Source organism: Scleropages formosus, chromosome 14 (assembly GCF_900964775.1).
Source record: "Scleropages formosus chromosome 14, fSclFor1.1, whole genome shotgun sequence".
NCBI lineage: Eukaryota > Metazoa > Chordata > Actinopteri > Osteoglossiformes > Osteoglossidae > Scleropages > Scleropages formosus.
Genome location: NC_041819.1, coordinates 16,973,899 through 17,000,763, shown reverse-complemented (window position 1 = coordinate 17,000,763; position 26,865 = coordinate 16,973,899). Strand labels below are relative to the sequence as shown.

Sequence of the window (26,865 nt, the reverse complement as noted above, 5' to 3'; positions counted from 1 at the left end):
CTTGTGTAAGTTTCCCTGTGAAATATGCAAGGGCTGCTATGAGGCACCCTACTGAGCAGGCTTATGAATATTTTCATCAAAATGTTGACTCTTTTATGATGCTTGTTTTTTGCAGTAAAAGCATAATTTTGGGTTATTTTAAGTAACCCTTGTCTTATTGCAACTTTTTGCTTTCACCGTAAAACAGAGGGGTGTTTGCAGAAGGGGCTGTAAAAGCACTGCAGTGACAGAAAAGGTCCATTTTAAGAGATGCTGCTCACAATCAGCCAGGAGTCTATTTTCTGAGGTTCTGGCACAGTGTGGTAACCTATTAAGAAGGAACCTCTACAGAACATTAAGATGAAAATAAAGAGAAGAGAATTAAATGTTCATCTGAACTGCTAGAATTGCATGGACTGCTTTTCAGCACAGTGAAGATCTTAGTTTGTTTGTGCCAGAAAGACTGCTGCCTTGCTTGACTCTACAAGAAGCAACAGTGACTTTTATTCTGGCATAGGACACATTTTCTTGACCGTTTCCATAAACGGAATTTAAGACTGCGGGTTGCGACAGTGCGTGAGGCAACGCTTCCTCTTTTACGGAAGAGCAGCTTGCAGACCCAAGTACCGCTGTCCTGAGGCCTAAATAATTCCTCCGGGTGTCTTCAGGAAGCGGTTTGTTCTCTGATCTTATCTCCAACCCACAATCCTATTGACTATTTTTGCCCATATAGGAGGGGGTAGTGTGCGCAAAAAAAAAAAAAAAAAATTTTCAACTTTGACACTTCTAAAAAGCAAGGAAACTCTACCTCATGTGGGTGTCTATTAAAATGAGAATTTAAAATGGCAGGACATATGCAAAAAAATAAGGTTTAACAATAAAGGCAGCACTCACAAGATCAGTTTTGCGGGAACAACACTACCATCGCTGCACAAGGGCTAAATTAGTGCTTCTCAACTTGGGGTATGTGACCTCCTTGCTTCCTCAAGGCCTACAGGGACTACTTTAGGGGTTGCATCCTGTATAGTGCATCATAATTAACTTACACTGCAACAAGAGGATTTCTTGGCATATATAGTATGTAGGGGATACCTGAACACCTGGCTGAGCTTATATTAAAGCAGTGTAAACTGATTAATGCAATTAACAGCACTTTCATGGTGCTCAAAATAAACTGGATTAGCTGTATCTGTGGATCCTACAAGATTTGTACTTTTTATCAAAGAGTAGCAGTGGAGGTGGTGCTATGTCCGCTGAAATTAGAAACACAAGTATGTAGTTTTCATAGAAACGTTGCGTTTTTAACAAGTCTAAACTAGGCATTCATATGGTTGACCAGCTGCCAACTGAAGTTGGGAAAAACCAAAAAAAAGTACCCTCCAGCTAACTGGTAAGCTGCAAATATTTTGGCATCTGATGAAAGAATCAGTTTTTATGGAGCAGGTGGCAATTTGAAGCCACCTGTTCAATAAAAAGCAGCAAAGTGCCCTGCATTGCTTGCTTGTTAGATATGGTGTGCCTGCCAAACTGTCAAGCTGTTGCTGATGTAACCAGTATTAAATGATGGAAAAACTAAAGCCTTGATATAAGCAGTTAGGTGTTAAATTCTACAAAACTGGCCTTTATGAAATGAGCAACTAAATCCAAACCAGTCATATTAAGAGCTGTTTTACAGATTTGTTAGTCACTGCACTGTTTGAAGCAAGTGCCAGTTTTTATGACATTATTTTGTCAAATGTGCAATAATCAACCCTTACACTAAACAGTTATGGATTTTTTTGATTTTCATATGCAGTGATATGTTTTTACTTAAAATTACAGTGAAAGTATTTAAAATAAAATGGCAGGAGTCAATTTGTTATGTAGAATAAAAATGTCAGTTAACAGAAACCTTTAGGGTAATTACAACTTCATTGTAAGATAGTCACTGGTTTGCAAATCATACAGCTGCTATGTTGAGTGTATATAAAAATCATTTATCCATGTCATTGTTTCCAGAACTTACCTTCATATTTGCATCCAAGTTAACCAGATATTACAAATTAAATGCAAAAAGTTACATGGGGGGGGACAGCCACTGTCTGTCAGTGTATACTAGCACAATAGGGCAGAGGCGTGCTGAAAACCAGCCAGATAAGAAATTCCCATCCAATTACTCAGACCGAAGAATTTGGTTGTTGGAGCAATTCTCCAATTTAACACCCTGGCTGTATAAACAAAGATCACAAGGGACACGGAGACTTCCTGCAGCTACTCTCAGTGGGAGAGGGTAATAGAGAGAAGATAAAGGCAGCCAAAGCAGATTAAAGTCTGGGGTTCATGAGGGAGCAATCTGGGTGTACTACTTTTTTTTTTTTTTTTTTTTTTTTTTTTTTTTTTTTTTTTTTTTTTTTTTAAAAAAAGGAAAAAAACAAAAAACTGAGATTGTGTGTACCCTTAGGCTAAAACTTGAGAAGGGCAGAGCTGTGTGTGTGTTTTAATATATATGCTGTGCAAGAGAAGTTTAATTCCATTTATAATGATGGGTGATGTAATTGTGCTGAAATATTTAATCTATATTAATTAATGAAAATATATTTTGTGACTGGTGATTGAATGTACCTGAAATATTGCATTAATTTAATCAAATATATGAAGAAATATATTTCAGAGCCATTACATTATCCACCACAATAAACAGAATTAAACTTCTCAAGGTGTCATGTAGCACATTTCTGGTCTGCAGAGTGTTCACTTTGCTATTTGTCACTAGGTGTACAGGAGCAAGCACTTTTTTTAGTTAATACTTTGCTCCAAGTGACTTAATGAAACGTATTCCAGTTAACGAAATAAACAGTTCAGCAGGATTCATTTAACCAATACTCAAATGCTTTGTCAGCTGTTGCAAATAATGTGATCATGTTTTAACAGGGCAGGAAAACTTGCATGTAAAAACTGATTTTAGCCATCATGAAACTGTTGAAACAATTATACCTCTTTTTGCAAAACCATTGTGGCTGGAAAACAGAATCAAGTCCTATTAAATGCCACTGTATAGAAAGAAAAACTTTTTAGACATTTTAAAAATAAGGACAATTTTCAGAATGGCAGGGAGGAGGAAGCAGAGGATGCACAATATCAAATATTTATGTGACTGAGTGCCCAATAAGAGGGATGTGGGATCATTTGTTCCACAAAGCTGTGATGAGCTTCAATATAAAAATGATTTTTTTTTTTCCTTTCTTTTTTAGTTCCTGCACGAGAAACTCAAAGTGAAATCTGTTTTTCCCCTCTTGCCGTCTGCTGAAATACCTCATGACCGTGATAACCTTATCTTGTCAGCCCGTGATATTTTCGCTGCAAACTGAGGCTCTATCTTCCAGTTGCTTTACCACATTAAAAAAAGATTGAATTACTCATCAGATCCAGGATATCTTTTAGACTGACAAATCTAACCATTGCAGTACAAGGACATGTTATGGGAAATCCTTGGATGTTGAACATTTTTTAAAGTATGTCTATAAATGACTGCAACAAGCAAAATGACTGAATAACACTTTAATTGCATAAACCAAGAAATAGTCAATTTACAAAAGTACTTTCTATTTTTATATACATATGTACAATGACAATACAGTATACAAATGTACATTATATCCCCAGTATGATAAAAATATTCTGATGTACTACACAATCTAAAATGAAAGGCCTCTTGGAACTGCTACGAATGATTGTGAAAGAACTGCAAACCATAAGAAAACTAAGTCATGATCTTGAAACTCAAATGTACCCTTAAGTTGTTTACTTGTAAAATATTACTGGCCTTCAGGTGTCATTGAAAATGGACCAGACCAGATGTGCATTTAAGAGGATAAGACTAATTTAGTACTGCTTATAGATGGAGCTTGATTGTAGTTATGCTGTTCATGTTATAAATGCTAAAGCAAAAAATCTTCAATTAAAAGAAGCATTTACTCAGGACAGCAATAGTCAAAAAAAAAAAAAAAAAAGCATATTTCAGTTAAAAGATGCATGCACTGACAGGAAGCCAAAATGTCTGATCAAACTTCAGGGAATGTATGAGGGTAAGCCAAAAAGTATCTGCAATAATGTTTTAACTTTGTTACAAATGTTATTGCGGATACTTTTTAATAAAAAAAAAACTGGTTAACATGAACAAAAATACATCTTATGAAATTACATGAGTTTTCCCTCCAGAAGTTAAAATATGTGGTGTTTCAGACAGAGAAAGGTAAGAGTTCAAGAGAGCATCATGATTTAATTCTCTTACGGTTCCATTCCCTCATCTAACGGCAGAGATTTGTTCAGTCACTACACAATACATATATAGACAGTGCAATAAATCTCCCTACACCTCAGGAATCTGGTGAAGAATCACTGTGACGAAACGGGGGCAAAGACGCGCTCACGTGTTCGAAGGCGTTCTCCTCAGTAGCAATGTTAGTAGTTTGCCTCTAATTTAATGTCAGAAACTCTGACAACGCCAAAGGATCCTGGCTAAATTTGACTCATAAACCCACCATAAACAAACAAAAACTGAAACGGCATAATTCCGCAGCCACGACTGCCCATTATGCTGTCAGGACAAAAAAAAAAAAAAAACCATGACTCAGTGAGGATTTTGGTTTACACCACAAAACATAAATGTATAAAATCAAGACTGAATCATCATGCAGTCACATGACTATGAACCACCAGATTAATTTTTTTCGTTGCTGCAACAATTGTCCTAAATTTCATCCTCAAATGTGGAGCAAAGCAACAGTGCCTTTTCTTGAGGATACTTCAAATTAGAGCAAACGAAAAGAACTTCAAACCCTTTCAGTCTACACCTTCATTCGCGAGGCCTAAAACGAATTATCCTAATCGCATAACGGAGAGCCTGGCAGCACATTTCTTTGGGTTCACCATCAGGACGTCAAAGACGCCGAGTTGCCTATTTCCGTTTCATTTGCAAAGCCCTTTACGTATAACCGCAGCAAACTTCAGTGATTACCTCTCAGTGTCTAACCTTGGAGAGCTGCCATTTCTTCTTCACTAGGAGTAGATCGGTCAAATTTAAACACCCAACGCCCGCAACACTTCTCAAAGAGCACTTTGTTAGATAACGGCACACGAGGTCCATGCAATAAACCAAACTCCTCCTCCTGAAATTGTGTTTTTCGGCACTTTTTTTTTCTGTGTATATACTGATATGTCCGTGCATTAAAAAAAAAAAAAAAAAAAGCTTGAAAAACATCATTAGAGAGCAAAATGTGTCTGAACCTTTTCTCAACTTTCTCCTCCTTTGCTGGGTGCACATCTGAGTGCATGAAGGACGAGATCACAGGATAATATCTCGCATACATGTACGCACGTGGACACTGTGTTCCATGCTTGGTTTTGTTTTGGTGAAACGTGATGGGTCTATAGTAGGAATCCCCCTAAAGCAGGTGGAAGACGGGGACTGTATAGGGGGAAAGGGTGGCAATGTGGAGGACTTCAAGAGTGGCCCGCTGGTGGGGCCTCCCCCAGTCGGATGCTGCCCAGGAAAGTGGTGTGGTTGGTCATGCTGATGGAGGTGTCCTCGTACACCATCTTGATGGAGATCCTCTGGCGGGCGCGCAGCAGGCAGACGCCGGCCGTGTAGCAGGTGTTGAACTTGCGCTGGCCCGTCTCGATGCTCCGAGTGCAGCGCAGGAATGGCGTCTTGTCCACCATCACCTCGTAGCTGGCGATGTCCGTGAAGTTGAGGAAATACACCTGGCAGTGGACATAGGCGCGCGGGGGAGACGGGAAAAAAAATCTCAGCGCAAAATAAAACACAATAACATATTTAAGCTACAAATGACTAACGTATTAAAGGCATGCTAGTTGAACATACAAATGTAAAAAAATAAAAAAAGGTTGACTATTAATTAGCCTTTATCTTTGAAATGTTGTATACAGAAGGGAAAATAATGATCAAATTTATATCATAATGGGATACACTTGATTCAAGTAGATATACCGTGGCATAAATGTATAGATAAAAAAAATTGAATTTTTAAAAAAAATTATAGCCTTCTCTGAGTGCTGCAGAACTCACAAACTTATTCGTTGTTCATAATCAAATAGACCTTAATTAGGCGATTGACAGTAAGTGACTGCCTTGCAGTGCGTGAAACTAACTCAACGGTCCTTCACCTTGAACCATCGCCATGTTACGACAGAGTCCCTTCATTGGGGCCCCTGTCGTTTCCTCCTTTTTGGACAAACGTCCGACGGTATTGTATTACCGTGACTCGGACCCCCTGCTTGTTTACCTGCCAGTTCTGCAGCGAGAGGAGAGGCGACGTGCATGCAGCTGAAGGGAGGAGTTAGGCCCAAGACCGTACTCACTTCTACCTGACTATAGATGAAGTACGTGCCGTCCACCAGCACCTCCAGCTCCCCGGACCGGGAGTGCATCTTGAAAACCTTGTGGTGAATGGATATCATTTTCCAGTTTTTGAGGACGCCTTCTGAAAGATCTCAGCGTGAGAAAAGCAGTCACTCAACATCCGTTACCTCAGCGAGAGTTGAAAGCAGAGTTGCATGGCGCTTTGACAGCTCAAGGCACTGTGTATCCGTGGTCCCGCTCTGAGCAGCAGCTCCGGCTCGCTTCAACACAATCAAACAGCTCTGCTGTACAGCATTTGGGAACCACGAGGACTTCTGGATGGTGTATGCAACCATCAAAATAATACACTGTCAGAGGATTACCAATGTGTGCCTTTCTAGGAAACTTGCCTTTTTTTTTTTTGTCCCTGGCTGCAAATACTAGACTGGAGCATCGACTGGTCACCGTTCAACAATAATAATACTACTAGTAATAATAATAATTTATCTAATGTTTTGTTTAGTACAACGTACAGTGTTGGGTTTGTATTCTACGTCACTGACAATTACGCGATTTCCCTACATAATGATTTTAATTCCTTCCTGAAGATCTGCTTGGAAAGCAATTCTCCTGAAACCCTTAATCATCATTCATTTAAATGGGAAAAATAAATGTGTTCCTGAGCTACCAAAGATTCACCCATTTTTTTTCCTCAACAAACATGCAAGCCCACCACATCAGACCAGTTTTTGAAAACTTTAAATCCAAGCTTAAGATGTCACATGTTCCTAATTATTTATACATAACACATTCTTCACGTTTCTTTTTCCGTTCCCGCTCCCCTTATTATTTATTTTACTATTTTCTTTTTGCCACAGTGGGTGGTGCCAATGCCTAACAGTTCCTGGGGTATGCATCCATAGTCCACAAACCACAGATGTATTTCAGATGAACTGGTGACTCTAAATTGCCCCAGTAAGTACATGATTGCCTGTTTGAATGTGATTGCCCTGTGATGGACTAGCAGCCCATCCTGGTTGTATCCTGCCTCACACTGGAATATTGGACCACCATGCCATTGGACAAGCAATTATTAATAATAGATAGATTGTGTTTTTTTGTAAATGTTTGTGGTTAATCTGATGTTCATTGTAAATTAATTAGCTTTATACCTGAAACCCATATATCTTTATTTTAATGTGCTTTGAGAAGCTGCTTTTAAATACTTTATATAAAAAAAGTTAACGCTACCTAATGAGGTGATTGACATTGCCAATAACCACTCTCTGCTGAGCTAAAGAAAAACCATTTGTGATAAATGATCAATAAATCAGTCATTTGTAATGATACTGTCTTTCAAGAGAATTCTATGTATTTTATCTAATACAAGATGTGAGCTGATAGGTAGGGCTTTCCTTTGTCTTTCTACTTTTTCAGCATCTTTTTTTGCACTTTCTAAGTTTTTTTTTTTTTTTTTTTTTGGGTCTTGAGCTCCTTATTATGATAGATGGGATTGTTTGCCTTGTGTAGTGCTTGACGTCCCCAAGGTTCATATTACGAATTGAAATTTGTTTTCTTTAGAAGTTTTCCCATAAGTATGAGTTGACAGCTCATAATGTGGATTATTGGATACTAATGACATTTTGGCATGAGTCATAATTCTAGGAAAAGGAGTGTCTGTTATACAGGGGAAGCCTCTGTTCACCCATTTATAACAGCTGAGTAATTTTTACTCTATCAGGTCAGAGAAAGTACATTGCTTGTGGGTACTGCAAGAGGAGAGGGGATTTGAACCCGGGTCCTTCGATTGCAAGGGGGCAGCTCTAAATTCTACACTAACTGCTGCCCACAAATTCAATTTGTCTATTCACAATTTACACTTGATCAATTTCGCAAATTTTTAAAAACACATTCTCCACTATTTTCTCCTCTTGCAGTAATGAGTGCTTTAATTATTGCATTATTTCTAAAGGTAAATATAAACACACACAGAGCCCTTCACTGTCACATTCTACAACTTCCTTTGCTACCAAAGGAGGAACAATTCTAAATGGACACTTGAAATTCGGAGGATAACTGATCTCCCCGTTTATCGACTAGACCGTATATAGTTATTGAACGGTATACATTTGTCAGAGAAACGCATCAAGTTGCTAAAATTTAACGCTTACCTTCCTTGACTTGTATGGTGGTTTCCTGACCTTGCAGATGCACAACAGCAGGCTGACAAACACAAGACGACACATGGGTTCTCACTCATCTGCCCTTTGCATTTCTCATCGCTCACCAGCTCTGATGACGCACAGAACTTGAAAACCCTTCAATGTATCAGTCAATCAGTAACGTACCTGAATAATCTCTCTGCCTCTGGTTTTATCCATTCCACCTGGAGAAAACATGCATTGAAGTTTACTGGAAATAAAGGAATAACTCAAGAATAAATGCACGGGCCGAGGCAAATTGAGTACGAGCTCGAAAGACTATTAAGAGAAAATTATGTTCCGTGTGTACCTGCAGGTCCTTGAGGGCCCGGGGGCCCCTGTGGGCCCGGGGGCCCCGGGGGTCCCGGTGGTCCAGGCGGTCCGGAGGGTCCCATGGCATTGCTGCCCGGGATCCCGGGTATTCCTGGTATTCCGGGTGGGCCTTGGGGTCCAGGGGGGCCTGGAGGCCCTGGAGCGCCAGGCTGCCCCTTCTTGCCTGAGATGCAAACATCAGATATACACAAAGGTCAAAGTGTTTCAGTGGATTTTTCCAAAATTACGCTGAACCAGTCAAGTCACACTAATTGCACATTGTACTGAATGCAAGTCATGTTTATTAAATAATGCCTGTGCAGAAATGAACATGAAGAAGCGATGACAGCAAAATTTGGCTAAGCGCAAAGCCAAGAATATTTCTGACGTTACCTTTTTTCTTTTCCTTTTTCTTGCCATTTGATTCTGTGAAAGACAGAACAAGTGAGACAGAGGGCTGTACTTCAACACGCTCCCCCAAAGCACTATTACGTATCCTCGAAACATCCATCACTGATCCACAGCCACAAGTAACCCGTGTTTTGTTCTGCGCTGACAAAAGGCTCTTTGAATAACGTGTAGCGCGTGCTTCACGGTCACTGTAAGTCATTTGCCATTAAATTTAATTTCCAGAGCAACTTTCTGATCTCGTTTCAACACTTGCCGAATGCAAAATCTGAAATGAAAATTTCCCAGCAAACCACACAGCAACGGGATGTAGGGGGATCTGGATGGCGCATTCATTCTGACATCTGCTCTCGTCGTTTGTTTGAAACAGGGCGGACAAGCAGCATGCGATTCACAGGGGACTGTTCCCAACATACCCTCTGAGCCTGTAAGGGGGCTAACAAGCTAAATAGATGACATGAAAAAGCAGTAGAAAGAGTAGATAGGTGCGCTGCGATTCTCACACTAACCATAAGGGGGGGCACTGCACTTTTTAATGAACACTTATAACTCTGAATACTCCCTTCCCTCGCATCCCCGTAAAAGCATCACCAAAAACACCACATTAGTGTTCTAGCTGCTCTCTGTACTATTTGAGACAAATGCTCTATAAATAATGACCACACTCCCAAATACACAACGAACCATAATAGTAATTTATTGCAACTGTACTAATAGCGATCTATAGCGGGGCGCGGTGGTGCAGCGGGCTTGGCTCGGTCCCGCTCTCCGGTGGGTCTGGGGTTCGAGTCCCGCTTGGGGTGCCTGTGATGGACTGGCGTCCCGTCCTGGGTGTGCCTCCTCCCGCTCCAGCCTTGTGCCCTGTGTTGCCGGGTTTGGCTCCGGTTCGCCGTGACCCCGCTTGGGATGAGCGGTTTCAGTCAGTGTGTGTGTGTGTGTGTGTCTAATATATCTATAGCAACTTAGATGTTAACAATATGGGGGTCATAGTGGCACGCCAGGTTCAGCTGGTGCCTGCTGTATGGATGGATGTTAACAATACTAAATATTAAGTTTATTTAGCTGATACCCCTGTCCGAAGAAACTCAGTGTTAGATAAGCAGCTTTACTGTCATTTACCCATTTATACAGCAAGGTGTTCTTATTGAATAATATGTAAACTTATTACTGCTCCTGTAGCTATCTGTCTTCTGTCTCTAGTCTCCAGTGTCTAATGTTCAATTGCTCTAGTTTACGCTTAAATTAGATGTCCCGTATGGCTTTTCCTGTATTTATATTTTACATGCATTGCCTGTGTATATTATATATTGTGTACATTATCACCAGACTGGCCTGTATACGGCACTGTCTTCTCTTGTTTCTGCACTCATCTGTTGTATTTACTTTTTTTTATAAAGCGCACTGTATGTTTTGTGTGGCATACAGGTTCAAGGAGAAAGGAATTTTGTTCTCCTGTATGTGTAAGTCACTTATAGACAGAATGAAAATAAAGTTGAGTTAGACTTTGAAGTCCAAGTACGTTGAACAAGGGTACTATAGTGTGACTTAGATAATAATTAGAAATGTTCAAATTCGGAGATGACCCTAACCACTACGCCACCTGCTGTCCCAGTGCTAAAAACAAAGATTACACACACACACACACACACACACACACATTTTCAGAACCGCTCGTCCCATACGGGGTCACGGGGAACCGGAGCCTACCCGGCAACACAGGGCGTAAGGCCGGAGGGGGAGGGGACACACCCAGGACGGGACGCCAGTCCGTCGCAAGGCACCCCAAGCGAGACTCGAACCCCAGACCCACCGGACAGCAGGACCGTGGTCCAACCCACTGCGCCACCGCACCCCCTACAAAGATTACAGATTGCAATAAATTATTATCAAATTAATTATCAGAACTGCTAACAGGGAGACAGAAATTCAAAAAAGACAACTGTCTGAATCTGTTTCTACAATAAATACACGGGTATACATAACAAAATTTATATTTTTTTGGGCTTTATTAGTAGTAGCGTATATTTGGAAACTGAAATGCGGAAGGATGGCGGTTCCATACACATGACATCCCATGTAGGTGATCTAGCATCCATAGGAACTTCCCTGTGAATGAAGTACAGATGACTGATGGTGAAGTGACCAGATGCACATGGTGAGGTGAGGTGGGGGGGGTGTAGGTGATAACCAAGAACGTATAAGGAACTGGTGTCAGACCACGAAAGACAGTAAAACTTTTACACAATCCACAAAATCTCTTTAAGCTGCTCTTCTTGCACAAAGCATACCATTCCACCGCTACTACTAGGGAGCCTTAACCTTTCGTAAAGCTCTGAGCCCCTTCGGACACGGCGCAGTGTGACTAAAGCTGCTTTCCTGTGTGAATTATCGCTGAAGTTTTGCTTAATGACCAACCCATCTCAAATCTGGTTCATGTTAGCAGCACAAACATGAGAAACGCTGATTCTCCCAGATTAAGGTTCTAAATTACAAAAGTCTTTGTTCGTTGCAAAGGATCAGGAACGACCGGAATCATGATTCCCCCCCCCCCCCCCCCCCCCCCCCCCCAAGTCATATAAGGCACATATCCAGCAACTGGTCCAGCTTTTTAAAATCTGCATTTTCAGGAACTGCTCTCACACACACACAAATATTTGTGGGGATCGCAGGAATGTTACAACAGGTGCTGCAGGTCAAACCCCGCACACAAAAATGTACGACCTGAGATCCTGAAATTATAAACAGATTTCCCCCCTTCCATGTTGTTCCCAGAAATAACCATTTGAGTATGTTTATTCTGGAAAGTCTAAAACAGAGATCACGCTACTCTGGATTTAAATAATTAACTACGGGCATGTGGTGGTAAAGTGGTGCCCACATTGCATCATGGGAAACAATTTGGGTAGCTTCTAGATAAAAGTGGACGAGGACTCAGTTTGTATAAAAAAACTGCTTAGATGTTATCTGCCCATTGATACAGCTTGGTATTTTTTACTCTACTAGCACAAGTACTTTGTGTAAGGATGGTGGGATTCAAACCAAGAACCTTCAGATTATCAGGCAATGACCCAAACCCACTTCACAACCTGCTGCTGCTGTCACAGTGACTGTGCTTCAATAGAAAGACCTCTCTTTTATCACCTTTTACAAATATCCAGTCATAATCGATGTAACTTGACTGCAACATAATTATTCTAAAAGGCTTTTAAAGCTGTAAAAAAACCACAAAGTGTAAAAACAATAATCTTCCCCAAGGCCCAAGCCTTTAAAAGGTTTTTCCCAAGTTCCATGCTCAAACATACTCTATATGGAAATAAACACTAATACTGTGCAGCAGGTGGCGTAGTGCTCAGTGTCATTGGTTTGCACTCTGAAGGCTTAAGGTTCGAATCCCTAATCCTTCTGTAGTACCCTTGATCAGAGTACATACAGTGAATGAATACAGTAAAAATATCCTGTTGTAAAAATGGGTGAATAATTTTTAAGTTGATTAGCTAACACCACAGAACGCAGTCAGCCAGATAAATAAATACAAATAATTATCCGGGCTACTACGGATATGTGTTAATATCCATCTGGCCAGTATGGAAAAAAAAAAAAAAGATTTTTCAAACCCAACTTTACATTCTGCTTGAATCCCAATACTGTTCTGATACTCAGGCATCTTTCTAGAAACAAAATCCCCTTAGTATCGACCTGGGCAATAACATCGTAAAAGTCAGAGTTAAGAGGATACCTTAATGGCTCCTGTGCCATTTTAAAACATGACTTCATAACTAAATAAATACCATTATTCTAGTCAAGCACTTTTCTATTTATAGGGACTAAAGTTGGATAGGGAATAAAATGGCTCAATTTTTGCACTTCGGTATCAGAATTGAAGCTTCCATTATCATACAGAGAAAATATTCCAAAAATTATTCCAATAACCTGATCGTTATTTGACAATTTCCTGCGTTTTCTGCACGATAGATGACCGTTGCATGATAAAGTCAGCCATGACGTGGATCTTTTAGCATCCCTTCACTTCGGTCTGTTTGGGTCTCTGTGAAGCCAGTGAAGGCGAAGGAGAAACAAAGGGCGGCGTGAAGTCTTGCCTTCCCTTAACTCAATGTAACATATACTTGTCTGAGCGGATTAAAATGACGTTGGACCCTGGACAAATTTCGCCTTTGACTCGGTATTTGTATATAAACAATGCCGTTTCAAAATGATTTTCCTCCCATCTCGAGGACATCTGCATGTTCTCCTATCGCCGGCGGAGGGGTCCTGGCATGTGGATTAAGTTGTCTTGAAATTTAAACATCCAGCTCTTGCCCTGACAGCTGCAAGACCCTTAAATCGGAGGAAGAAGCTATTTACACACTGAAGCCATTATGAAGATGCAGTCCTTGTTCCTTGTTAGCCAGTGAAAGGGGGAGAATCAGATCCTCAAAGTACTGCTTGATACATTTTTTTAGCTGTCAACTCCAAAAATCATTTTAGAATCCAGCAGGGAACTTAACCTTGGCTTTTAAGCTTAGAGAGACACGATAAACGGGGACTCAATACGACAGAATCCATATCTTTGTTTAGAAGACATTTGTATCCTTATACCTCTGAAGCACAATTTTGGTCCATTTCTATGACTGCATATTTGCTTATGATGACCAAAGCATTTCTGTAGAAGCACTTCGCAGACTCAGCGTGACAGCACTGGCCCTCCTGGGATCCCAACCAATACTCTTGAACCTCAACCCTTATCTGCATTGGTAGCAAGGCTTGCTTTTTCAATTCTGGTCCTCAAAATGATGAGGTTCTAAATCTTCTGGAGCAGAAGGTGGCTTAGAGCTGCCGCCTTTCACCCAAAGAACCTGGATTTAAACGCCTGCTTCCAACACCCTTGATCAAGGTTTTTACCCTAAACTACTCTAGTAAGAGTTACCCAGCTGAACAAAAGGGTAGATATCATAAGTACTTAATGTGCAAACTCAACATTGTCAGTTGCCTTGCAAAAAAGGGGTCAGATCAATGGTTAATAATAATAACAACAATCATAATGGTTCCATACAGTAGATAGATCATCTCTCCAATTCCTTCATATGTCACTATAGGCCTGGCTGAACCACGTTGCTTTATTCCTAAATTGTTGTATGAAGCAGGTGTCCCCACCTGGAACGCAAGGAGCCCAGAACGATAGCGCAAGTTAAATTAAAGGAAACGTGCAATATGTGCTGTGGAACATGTTAAGAAGGAAGGGGTACAAAGCAAGACCGCAAAGACACCGCGGATCTTTTGTACGGGTGACTGAGAGTCCAAACAGACTTACACCCACGGGTTCAAAATTTCTTGAAAGAACAGGCCAACGCGACCCATAAATGCATCTCGACTTAAAAAGTGGCCAAACTGGTTAATGAATGGAACAAATTAGCATCAAAAGACGGGCTCTGACATTGAAAACACATTTACACAACACACAGCACAAAACATCTGTTTGTGAAAAAGACTCCTGGGGCAAACTGCATATTTATGAACGCAAAGTGCATCAGACATGAAAGAGAAATTAGGATTTGGCAAACCTGCAGGAACAACTTCTTCAGCTGATAAGATGGGTCTCTTATGTCATCCCCAACGAATCTGCTCATAAAATCAATTGCCGGGCAACATTAAGCGTCTCTAATTACATTCCCACATTAGAGAAACATGTCAGAAAAAGTGCATCTCACACTGCAAAAACAAATATGAGGAACTTGTTTGGCTGGAAACCAAACCATGGTCTCGTCGAGAGGATGACTGAGCTATTCTTTCCGTGCCATTTTGACAGGCTCTATGGTTCATCTTCAAAACAGAGCACGCATTTTTCCTTTCTTGCTCTCCACTTGAAAAAGGTCTGAAAACGTTTTAGTCTTGAACAGGCAGTAAATTGTTCTGACAAATGAAGTCTTGCAGCAAAAGTTACCATACAAACAATGGTTGGTGTCCATGGAAGGACCTAAATATGGTTTCAGCATAGAACTGGGGGCATATTATAATTATGAGTCAAAACATTTCGTTTCATTACTTTTGGTGGCTACGGCATGACAAAAAACTAATAATTACTGTAATTAATCACACAAAGATGCTGTCAAAGAACAAGAATTCTACTTATTCCCAAGAAAAACCTACAGTTGCAGACATCAGTGCGTCACACTGTTTTGCCAAGTATAATATGTCAGTCTACTGACAAGTGATGATTTCTACAATTTAAAGGGTGATGGTTCAGTAATTAAACTGCCACGGTGCTTATTACACTGAAAAACCAGTGTTCTGCTTTGTGTTTGTCTAACACTAAGCAGCTAGACATCTTTTCCTGTACAAGTCATGAGGAAAAAGTGAAAAGGAAAAAAAAACAACAAAGACAAGATGGAAGCCCATAAAACAAATTGCTGGGGAAGCATTTAAGTGCTTTAAGAACCAGACACAGACATTACATAGCTAACATAAAGAAATGCGAAATTAAAATCATATACACTGGCCCGTCGGCTTACAAATACAACTGGGACCCTGGACTCATTTAGAAGTTAGGTTCGTTAGAACACTTGTAGCTATGATGTAGATGTAGCTATAATTTTTTTTTCTAAATTTAAAAACAGAAACTTCACAATGATTTTGAAATGACTGAAAAAGTTGTCTCTACAAACTCAGAGCTGATTGGTAACTGATTCGTCTCATAAACTGCAGCATTCCTCTTCTTGTTATTGATCACCAACAATAAAGAACACCAGACATGAGCTGTGCAAGTGAGTTGTCCTGCTCTGCTTTTCACATTTGCTCTACAAATGCAATTTTTTTTGGAAAATGTTAGAAAATGAGCATGTCTGCATAAATTAATAAACTGGTAAATGTTTGCAATTCTACTATTAACAAGAGGAGCCAAAAGAACAATCTTATATATATATGGGGTTTTGGCATTGACGCCTATATCTTCAACATCTATAGGAGAACTTATAATTTGTGATAGAAAAGGGATGGCCATCTGTTCAGAATGGTTGTGGAGACATTTAAGGTTTGTGGGAGCATGATGGACTTGCTCCAAACACCACAAAAAACTGACAACCTTCCGCTAACAGCAACTGACAGATCTCGCATAAAATGTAAAGCATGAACAAGATTAAACAAATCCCAGTTTACGTACCTTCTCCCTCCAGGAACAGCGAGTACAACACTACTGGATGGCAACCTGCCATTGCCATACAAAAATAATTCCTTGAGCACAGAATAATGCTTTGGCTTGGGACAAATACCCAGCAACCCAATGCCAGGAAATCTCTCTCCTGTTTAACCAACAGTGCAAGCTTTGCTTTATGTAAACTTAAATTACATCCAGCAATCCTCTTCCAAACACCTGTGGAAGCTAAAAGGTGTAATTCATAGGTGTAACATTAACTGCCGAACACCTTTCAGGTCAACAAAGCCAAGGTAAAACTTTGTAACGTGATATAGCCTTGAACTGGGTTGAGCTCTAGATGTCTCACAGCAGAGACCAAGATATTTAATGACTACAGCAGTAAATAAATAATGGACAAACTATTCATCCAGGAGCATACTGACACATACTGAACAATAAATAAGAAACTGCACAATTAGTTTTGTGTCCTCATATGAGCATTGCTTTGGAGTGCAGTACCTTGGCAATTGTGGCTCATGAAGAACACTGCTGAAGGGAGAAGGTACAGATTTTCACGCTAAAATGAAATGATGGGAAGCCAAAACATGACCAGTGATGCAGTTAACTGATTTGCGGCACCGAGATCGACAAAAGGAGTTCTTTCACCCCCTGCTCAGTGTTCCGCAGGAGACCCAACATTCCGACTAAGGTTAACTGGGATTCCAGTCCTGTCAGTCTCCAGTGCCAGGTGCTGTAATTCTCTTTGTGCGATGGCCTCTAGGGTACCATTCTTCAGCACAGTGAGAGAGAGGAGGGAGAACCAGAATATGGAAACAAACAAAAGTCAGAAAGGACAGCCAACTGGCGAATCGGTCTGTTGGGTAGTGTAACATAAGGCAACCAAGATTTGATTTAAAACAAAAACTTTGCCAACAGTTTTGATCTGGAACTGTGTAATGAGCACTGATCTTCAATCCTGTTAGGAGAACAGGGGATGGAAGAGATACTGGAAACATCGCATGACATATATTCTTTCATCTCAAGCTTTTCTCCAAAGTGACTTATGATTTTAAGCTTTTCCTGATTTACCCATTTACACTGCTGGGTAAATTTTTACTATAATTTCAGGGTAAGTACCATACTCAGGGGTACCTCACCAGGAGGTGGAATTCAAACCTGGGTTTTTTGAGTGCAAGGCCACAGGCCTAACCACTATGCCACAAAGTGGCCCACAGTGCAAAACTCTGAAGTAATTATATCACTATCGCTAGAAGGTGACTGACTGAATTGAATACCTCATGCAGAATATGTAAAAACTGTAAGAGGTCTGAAAATCTGAACTTTAATATCTGATTTTTTTTAAAGGAACACAAAACAGAGTGTGAAGAGTTTTGCAAGAAAGAAACAACTAGTAAAACGACCAAGATACATACACTGCAAGGCTAACGATACAACAAGAGGACAGAACATTCTAGAGGCAAGCTGCTGCTAATAGCTGGCTTTGACTAGACTGTACTTAAGAATAAAATAATTTGGCGCCCATCAGTCACAACCTTAGTAATTATTTAACATAGCAAGAGAAACTGTGAAAAATTTCAGAATTATATTCCAAAAAAAGGAAAATCTACACTGGATAAAGGTACCAGTGGTCACTTGTTGACACTTGCTTCGAATGGAATGAAATCTGAAAGGAATGGCCCCAGAAATTACCAACAGAGATGTGCATCACTGATTATATCATGGCCACAGGGACATTGCTTCGATCAAACACCAAATGTGCAAATACAGATAACCTGGAGTAACAAAACTTGCAATTCCAAAGAGTGGAAAACTGATTTTGGAAGCCATTTCTTCTTCTTCACCTCCCCCCACAAAGGTTTACACTTAAAAAAAGCCAAAAATATATCTTGAACCTACATCGCTGTCTATGCTTAGGCATGGCGACTCTATAATGGAATGAGCAGGATTTTCCTCAAAGCCATTTGTTCTGATGAATACTATGTATGACTGCAAAATGGGGGCCAAATGGTCATCCCGAATAGCTTTATCTTCTGTGGTTGTGATGCAAACGCCATTGTCCATATTCCCAGTTGCCATCTTCCGATCCAAGCACACTTGTAAACAGATTAAACAATATCAAAATGAAGTCAGGTCCCTTTCACAACTTTCTAGATAAGCAGATCGAAACAAACACTAACCTTTACTGAAAGTTCTGGAGCACAGAGTGTGGTAGTGATTTCCACTTCTCTCATCATTCAAAGAACTGGAACCCTTCTTTGTAGAATGTTCCACTATCCCACAATACAGCTCAGGCCTTTTACGAATGCATTCCAAGAAGATCTGAAGGTGACCATACCCACTACTAGTTACTTGATATTCATACATCATTTATGGCTCCCAACATTTTGTCCAGCCCCTGCAGATGGGCATTTCACTTGTGTTGACCAGGGGTCAAATAGGCCCTGTGGGAATATTTTAAAGCGCTACCCAGCTTACACAGGAAGAGGGTTTTAAGGAAGGACATTGGCCAACCTTTCAATGCGCTCCTCAACTATTCATACATACGATCAAACATTTTAACTGAAATTCCTTATGGATAGAATTGCCTGTGCACTCATACATAGCACTTTTTCACAGTCCTACATAAAACTAACATGGGCAGTTAAATTCAGTTATCGTGCCTGAAACAGATGAAATCCCTACGTACAAAGACTAGTGCTGTGTGCAAAATTCTCACGTTTAACGTTTACGCTGCAATGCAATGCACGTGAGCTGTCAAACTGAGAAACACTTCTACTGCAGGTGCCTAACTGACGGGACTTGCCTTATTACAGGACAGATTTGAGATGAAAAACAATTCTCAACAACAAGATGGAAAAAATCAAAGTTGGATGGTTTTACCCCGGCAGTTTGTTGTTGAGGTCTACGGGCATTGTTTCAATTCAGCAACATGTGCAAGTGATCATAACAGGACAAAATGATTTGTCAAGAGGACATAAGGTACTCTTAAATAAGTCTGTATGGTCAGAACAAACAAGAATTTGCTTCAGTTATTCTTGTGGAAGTACTTATATGAATGACCTCCTAAGCAATAAATTAATATTTACAGCCATTTTGTACCTCTCCATTTGTCTGCATTTCCATAACTGGAAAAGTGACAGGTTATGACAGGAAAGCCTTCTTTTTCATTAATTTAATTATTCATCTGGCACCCTTGATCTCCAATTTTAAGTGTACTGTACTAAAGCCAATTTACAATGTTAGCTATACTGTACTACTGACCCATGTCTTTATTAATAATACAGCTGTATTTCTTTAACTGATCAAGTTCAAAGCAAGTGCCTTGATCAAGGGTATTACACTGGGTTCGAGAATTTAAACCTGGGTCCTTTGATTGATCTAAGGTGATCTAATCTTTACGCTGCCTATTGCTCCCAATTTGTTTTCCGTAGAAAACAGCAAGTAAGCAAACTGCCACAAGTTTGTATCAGCATCCTGCTGGAAGTGGAAATGACCAAAGATCTAATACATTTTCAATGCTGACTCTGACTGAGAAAAAAAATATGCATATTATAAACAAACGAGTAAAATTTGACCGTTAAATCAAAGCAAAATCGATATTGTCACCATAGCCGTCCCACCGTGATACAACTTTCAGTCAGTTCCCAAACCACAGACAAAAAAGATAAGTTTAATATGAAATATTACTGTACAGCTGCAGCCCAACTATTGCCATGAACAATCACTGACCATAAACAACTTTTGGATAAACAAACAGAAATAAAATAATTAAGCTCCTTAAACAACTGCATTTAAAAACTTAAAAAAAATTACTATTGTCTCACTACTATCTGCATTGCATGACAGGAATCTTAATTGAAAACATAACTATGAGGTTTATGTTATGAAAAGACAAAAAAAGCAGACAAAACCATACTGGTAAAATGTTTAAATGCATCCGCTGTCCATTAAGGTGTTTACAGGCAGGCATGTTTGTTTATGGCACCGTAGCAATTACAGCTCCGTGTTAAATGGTGCATACGGCCCTTCGTTTTCCTCTTTGTTGTGGCCGCCCGCTCTCGCACGGCCACGCCTCGCCTCTGTCATTTGTTTTCCTAGGTGGTTTCAGCCAAGTTTGACTTGCAATGCTTCTTCTCGCGGCCAAGAGATTTTTTTAGGTAGAGCACCTCTGCGCTCGCGTGCGTAGGCCTCAAGTGCGGAACTGCGTTTTGAGGCCGGTCAGCGCGTGTGTCGCACCAACACCCTTTTCTCATATCCCTCCCAGGTGTGTGTTCAGGCCCGCTCTGACCTATTCTGTGCAAACCTATCTGTGCATTTATAAATTCATGCATTTATGCCTTCTGATGAACCTCCAGGGTTTACAATTTTGACTCTGCCAGAAAAGCTCCTGGGCTGTGCGTTCGGTTGTGGGTTTCAATCAGGCTCAGTCTGTGTGGAGCTGACGTTCTCCACATGTTAAAAGTGTGTGTGTGTGTGCGAGTATCCCATACCGGCATCCCACTGATGCTGTCCTCTGCCTCACGCCCTGTGTGTCTGGAATTAAATCTAGACCATTGTGACCTTACGCTGGAAAAGCACTTTCCAACGATTAATGAATTATACTTCACCTTATAGGAAAATGTTCCTAATTACTTTTGCAGGAAAAAATATAATTCTTAGCTTCATGAATGGTCACGTTAAACATTTTCAAGGATACAAACCTTGTCTAAATTATTTTTAATAGCATTTTCTTCACTTATCTAAAATTCTCTCTGTAGTAGAATGAACGAGACCTGCGTTTGCACAGCCTGCTGTTAAACACACTCAAACGGAATGGGAATGTGGCAGCAGCTTAATTCAATTGACTTCCACTGTTTATAACTTGTATTCCATGTTCGTGAACATTGGTGGTCAATAACAAGATGAGGGAACACTGCTCATGTTTACAGGACAAACTCACGAACACCTGGGGCTGAAGTGAAGCTTCTAGAGAGAAGGTGTTTTTTATTTTCAGATATTTTAAATTAGTTTTCATTTTAATGTAGCTTGAGGTTAAAAATATTAAAGTCTTTACAAGGACTTTTAACATTTAAAATAACTATATCAAAAATTTTCACAGAACCTAACCGGTGTAAAAATTTAACGAAATCTGTATTATTAAGCTTCTATTGATTGTGACTCAGCACTAAAACTGACTAACAGAAAAATTACTAATATACCTCCAGTTGCAGTTGTGTTCATAGGTTTAAGGAACCAGGGTAACATCATATGCAGTAACGTTTGTTCTTTCAATAGTGACCTTGCAAAAGTTTGAAAGGAGGACATTTGACTTTTACATAGTGAGATATTTTATTGCATCGATACAATCGGTGTTCACTTTGGCTATGGGTACAACAGTAGAACCTTCTCTGGCGAGTGCGTTTTGAGAAGTGAATATAAGGGGAAGGGAACAAGAACTGAATGGTGCTCCCTGGCCTGTGCCAAACATCACTGCAATAGAGATATCTATGCAAATAGTGCAGAACCAGTGATGGCAATGATGGTGCTTCCTGAAAGAATGTGATCACTCCATAATGCATGTAGATAACCCATCCATCAGCTCTGAACTGTACATCACATCTAAGACTGCATTGCCTTCTGCCAGACAGAGACAGAGATGCTTGGTTGACCTCAGCAATGCAAGAGACTTTGACTGTGGTCTCCTAAACATTAAGGAGCAAGAAGTATCGCTGACAAAGTGTTTGGATTTGTTCTTCAACATGATGCTTTGTATAAATTCTGACATGAATGAATGAAAAGTTCCTAGTTTACCCTTCAAACACAGTCACTGACTGGGTCAGCTCTGTATGTCTTTGGATGCAAAACATCCGAACAAAAACCAGGCTTTATTGTCTGAACACTGGACATGTTGTCAACTTCTGTTCTATCTGGGAGGCAGAGTGATCATAAAATCCCTCTCGAAAGGAAATGCTTTTCTCCAGAGCCCCATACATGCTCCCTTCGTGAGAAATATCATTGTTCTTTCCAATTCTCCAATGGCAAAGAATAACTCAAACTGTTTGGCGTGGATGCATAATCAACCATTCCAAGAAGCATCTTTCACAGACACAGATAAATCAAACCAAGAGCCTAAAACTACTTTTTCCATGAGATAGGACCACCTTGCTAGCTGTATTTGTAAAAACAGACTTTTCCATACTTTGTTCATCAGGCATCTGGAGAAGTGGCAGAGATAACCTGGCAAGGCTTAGCCTTGGACGATGTCACAGTTACCCAGTCTCGCTCTTAAACCTTAGTTGTCTGTTTCATCGATCTCCCATGTCCCACAAGATCCTGCTGAATACAGCACAGTACCATAGCAGATGGATGATGTTCTAGCATATTCCAGTGTTTAAGAACCATAACCTGCTTAGTTTGGTAAGGCTAAGTTTCATCAAGTCAAATTCGACCCATGCTTTTCATAATAAGGCAGGGTATGGAAGTAGTTCACCGTTGCCTTCTTCTGCATGTATCTTTGGACTGTAGCAGGAAACCGACATGAACATGGGGAGAACATGCACACTCTGCATAGAGAGAGTCAGATTCAAACACCAAATTCAATACCACAGCCCAGGAGATGTGAGGCACCAGCGTTGCCCATTGTGCAGCCACATCGTGTTGTTTTGCTCATGTTGCATTATTAATAAAAATACTGCAGTTCTGACATACTATTTTAGATGTCTCTAAAATAAATGAAATGAAAATATCTGTACCTGACTCGGGTGGTTTAGTTCTGCTTCTTTTAGCTCGATGAATTACCCTTTCGCTGTCATCTTTAAGGTCTGTTTTATCATCAATGCTCTGTAGAGATGGTCTATCCTGTTGAGAGATGAAAGACAATAACTTTAAATAAAAAAACAATCTTTTGAAATTAATAAAATAATTGAAATAAACCGACTGTCCCTTCGTAATCAGCCCACACATGAAATGGGTTAGTTACCAAGAGACAAAATACGTGACAAAATAACAGCAAAACATAGTCTAAGTTAATAAGCAAGTAAACAAGCAAATAAATCTTCATTTATGTCAAACAGACCCCAAAACACAGGTTCTGTTCTCACACATGAACACCTTTTTGGTCCACAAATGAAATCTATCCTCTGACCATCTTATTGTGATCAACCTGAAAGGTTTCCAATTCTAAGAAATAACTGCAGAAAAAAGTGCATACAACATATCTCCACTTCACTGTATTTTATCCTACACATTCAAAAGACATCTACCTTTTTTTGTGGAGGAAAAAAACAGTGAAAAGGAATGAAATGCTTTTATCATTTAATGTATGACGTGCATTTGAGATTCCTTAAGTTTGGCCTTTTCAGAGCTCGTATAAGTTTGCGCTTAACAACATTGCTCCTCATGGCGTAGCCACAATGAAAATATCTTAAAAAAGATAAGTAATTGTAAGACTGTCTCAGTGTGATCATTACTACCTGCTGTGAGACATGTCATCAGATTTTATGGGTTGGTGATGTCGGGGACATGGCTAAATTCCAAAATGTTCAGCACAGACTCCTTTTTCGCATAACCAGAATATTTTTTTCCAGTCTTTTGAACCAGGAAACTATGGAGTCAATGAAAGGTTCACGATGAAATGATGCTGATGTGATACTTCACCTGGTACATAAATACAGCCACCTTGCAGACATCTGAATTTAATTATGGATTTCATTTTATTCAAGTATTTCATGTATTCTTTTGTGCTTGTGCCATAGACTGCAAAGGCCAAATTAGCTGCTGTGTGCTGCTTTTATATTTGAGGCTTAACACTAGTCATCTTAAAATTAGATTGAACAGATCCAACAGGAATTATGCGTTTACTGAGGATTTGAACTTTGCATATACTGTGAAGAAAGAAGAACTATGAGGATATGAAGGAGATGACAGAGACCTCACATTACTCATGTCCTCATTGTGCGCCAGCACTCAGAAACCAAACACCTTGCCAGGAATAGGAGACATCAAACTCGTGCAAATGAAACAATGTACAATAAATCCAGGCTGAGAAGAGACCGGCAGACCAGCGTTAGTGACAGATCCGTAGCAGACCCACTCCCCCGCCAGATGCTGGACTCAACTCAAGCGAATGCAGGCTGACCTCACCCTGGGACCCTTGATGAATAACGGCATGATGTCGCTGGATGCTGCTGCGCATAAAGTTTGATGCTGATCCCTCAATGAGGAGTAGAATTATTTTGCAAATAAAAAAGGTACTGACTGGCAGGTACCAGTTAACAAATCACACCTGCATTAAGTCCAGAAGTGGCTACTTCACCATACTTTTCTTTATATGCATTCAAGATAATTCAAAGTACCTATAACTTTAATGTCCCTTAAATATTTCTGCATCGAGAATTTTAAGTTGTTGCACTGGTTTAACATGTTTATCCTAGTTCGACTAATTTGTTAATGCTGATTTTGTTATTAATTAATTAGTATAATTGTGCACTTTATTCTATTGTGGCACGCAGCACCGTGGGTTTGGATGTGGCGAAGGAAGACGCGGAGGCAGCGTTCATAAGGAACGATTTATTTGAACACCAGCACAAAGGAAATAATGCTCTCGGTCAGAGGACCCCTTTTCTTCGAGGACCTGCGCTTACAGCCAGCCTTCCTAGCCTTCCTTAGCACCCCTAGGCTCTCCTCTAACACACTGGGCGACACGGTCACCCTACCATTTTCCCCCTAAGTGCCCCCAGTGGTTACACACATTTAACATTATTTCCCATAATGCAACTATTTACATTGAATCAGTAACGCGGGTCGTTACACTATCATGCTTGCGTGTCTTGTTGAGCTGCAATGTGTTCATTTCCCTGCAGGGATTAGGTATTACATTTTTCACAAAATGTTATAAATATTTCTTAAAATTTGAATTATCTGGGGGAAAAGGGTCTACTGAATAAACTAAGGGTATGATTCCTGCTCATTTTCAGTAACAATCTAATGGGCATTCATTTTATTATGAAAAATGCAGACTAGTACACATCAGCCAGTGACATCAGTTAAAAGGGGAATGTACACAGTTGTCTTGTATTGTAATAATCATACACATAAAAAACTGGACAAGGGACAAAGAAAAACTATTATGTATCCAAAGCAAAATCATGTGATGCATTGTGTGCAGCTGGCCTTAAAAGTGGGATGAAAGTTAACACTTGGAAATGAAGAGCTTGCTGAAAGCTCACTTTCCTATTCTTCGGAGTATTTATCAAAGACAATTTGTATCCCATTTCCTGCCAGACAGAAGCCGTAAAGGCTATAAGCCAACGTACACAGTAAAGACATGTTTATCTCCCATCTGAGTCACAGGGATGGTATTAGATCATGTAACGTGAGCAAACATCATCCAGCGCTTTGTTTGTTAGCACTTTAGCACCAATAATGGTCACTTCCCAGTTTTACCTTTCTGGATGATGAGTGAAATTTTTTTTTTTAAATCATTACTATGTCATATGTCATTAAATCAGTTATCTGGTATGATATCAGTTGGGTTAGCCACTTGTCATATATAAACATAATATGAAGTAAAATTAAATATTTTTGAGATGCTTTTGAAATAGTTTTCATTAAATCTTTCCTTACCTTCTTAAAAAGACGACAACGGCATGAAACCACAAACCAGTTCTTACGCAGAAGCTTTACCACTAGGATTTGACTTGCTAGCAAGTTGCTAGCTAGCTGATTTGTATGGTCTGATTATGATGCTGGATGACATGCAATGATGACCTGTTCCAGCGAGCATCAGTCAATCTCTCAGCTACTTATTCGGTTACAAACAGTCATGCAACAAATTTTCCAACATAAAAAACAACATACTTCCTTAGTCTGTTTTTCTCAAATTTCAGACTTTAGCTCTGCACACGTACCGACATGTACGTACCTGCCAAGTCGACTGACGGCAGTATAACCCTAACCCAAACAGAGTAAGAGCGTAAAACTGCCTAAGTCAAGTCCACAGTGTTTACAGCTTGTGTTCCTCAGTGTTGCTGATGGTCATAGTGACTGCAAGAAGAGGCATGTTGTTACCAAGGAGAGAAAAGCAAAGATCATCAAGAAAGCTCAATACGCTGAGAAGATGTGCATTTGTTTATGGGATGAATCACTCAACTAAAGGGACTGAACAGGAGTTTCTGGAGACATTTTGAAGTTCAATAATTTGTGACTTGAGTGGCTGGAGTTAGAAACAGCTCCCCCAGTCATAATTATATTTGCAAATCGAAGAGCTGGGATATTTCTAAATGCTTGTATTTTATTATAAGATCATTGCACGCGTTATTTGCAGTGTACATTTTTTTGCTTAAAAAAAAAAAAACCAAAAAAACAAAAAGCACGTTATTTTGCAAATGAGTCGGCATTCCAGATGAATCCACTGTCAAAACCTTCACATATAGTGCTGAATTTGAATTTAAATGGAAGAAGAAAAAAAAACCCACAAAAAGTGACAGTCTAGCTAAGAT

The 26,865-nt window shown here is 39.9% G+C and overlaps 1 protein-coding gene across 3 annotated transcripts in view; it reads right to left on the bottom strand.

Annotated features, from left to right (window-relative positions):
* Positions 1-4,575: 4,575 nt before the first annotated feature.
* eda (ectodysplasin A) overlaps positions 4,576-26,865 on the bottom strand; it is a 57,151-nt gene continuing 34,861 nt past the window's right edge. The window contains exons 2-8 of one of the 3 annotated variants that reach the window (XM_018746631.2): positions 23,119-23,224; positions 9,226-9,258; positions 8,831-9,016; positions 8,668-8,705; positions 8,491-8,542; positions 6,340-6,470; positions 4,576-5,721 (exon numbers count right to left, since the gene is read on the bottom strand). In XM_018746631.2, coding sequence (XP_018602147.2) covers positions 5,461-5,721; positions 6,340-6,470; positions 8,491-8,542; positions 8,668-8,705; positions 8,831-9,016; positions 9,226-9,258; positions 23,119-23,224 — 807 coding nt within the window. In that variant the 3' untranslated portion in view covers positions 4,576-5,460. The remainder of the gene's footprint in view (positions 5,722-6,339; positions 6,471-8,490; positions 8,543-8,667; positions 8,706-8,830; positions 9,017-9,225; positions 9,259-23,118; positions 23,225-26,865) is intronic. The other 2 variants (XM_018746632.2, XM_018746633.2) reach the window with 2 other exon arrangements.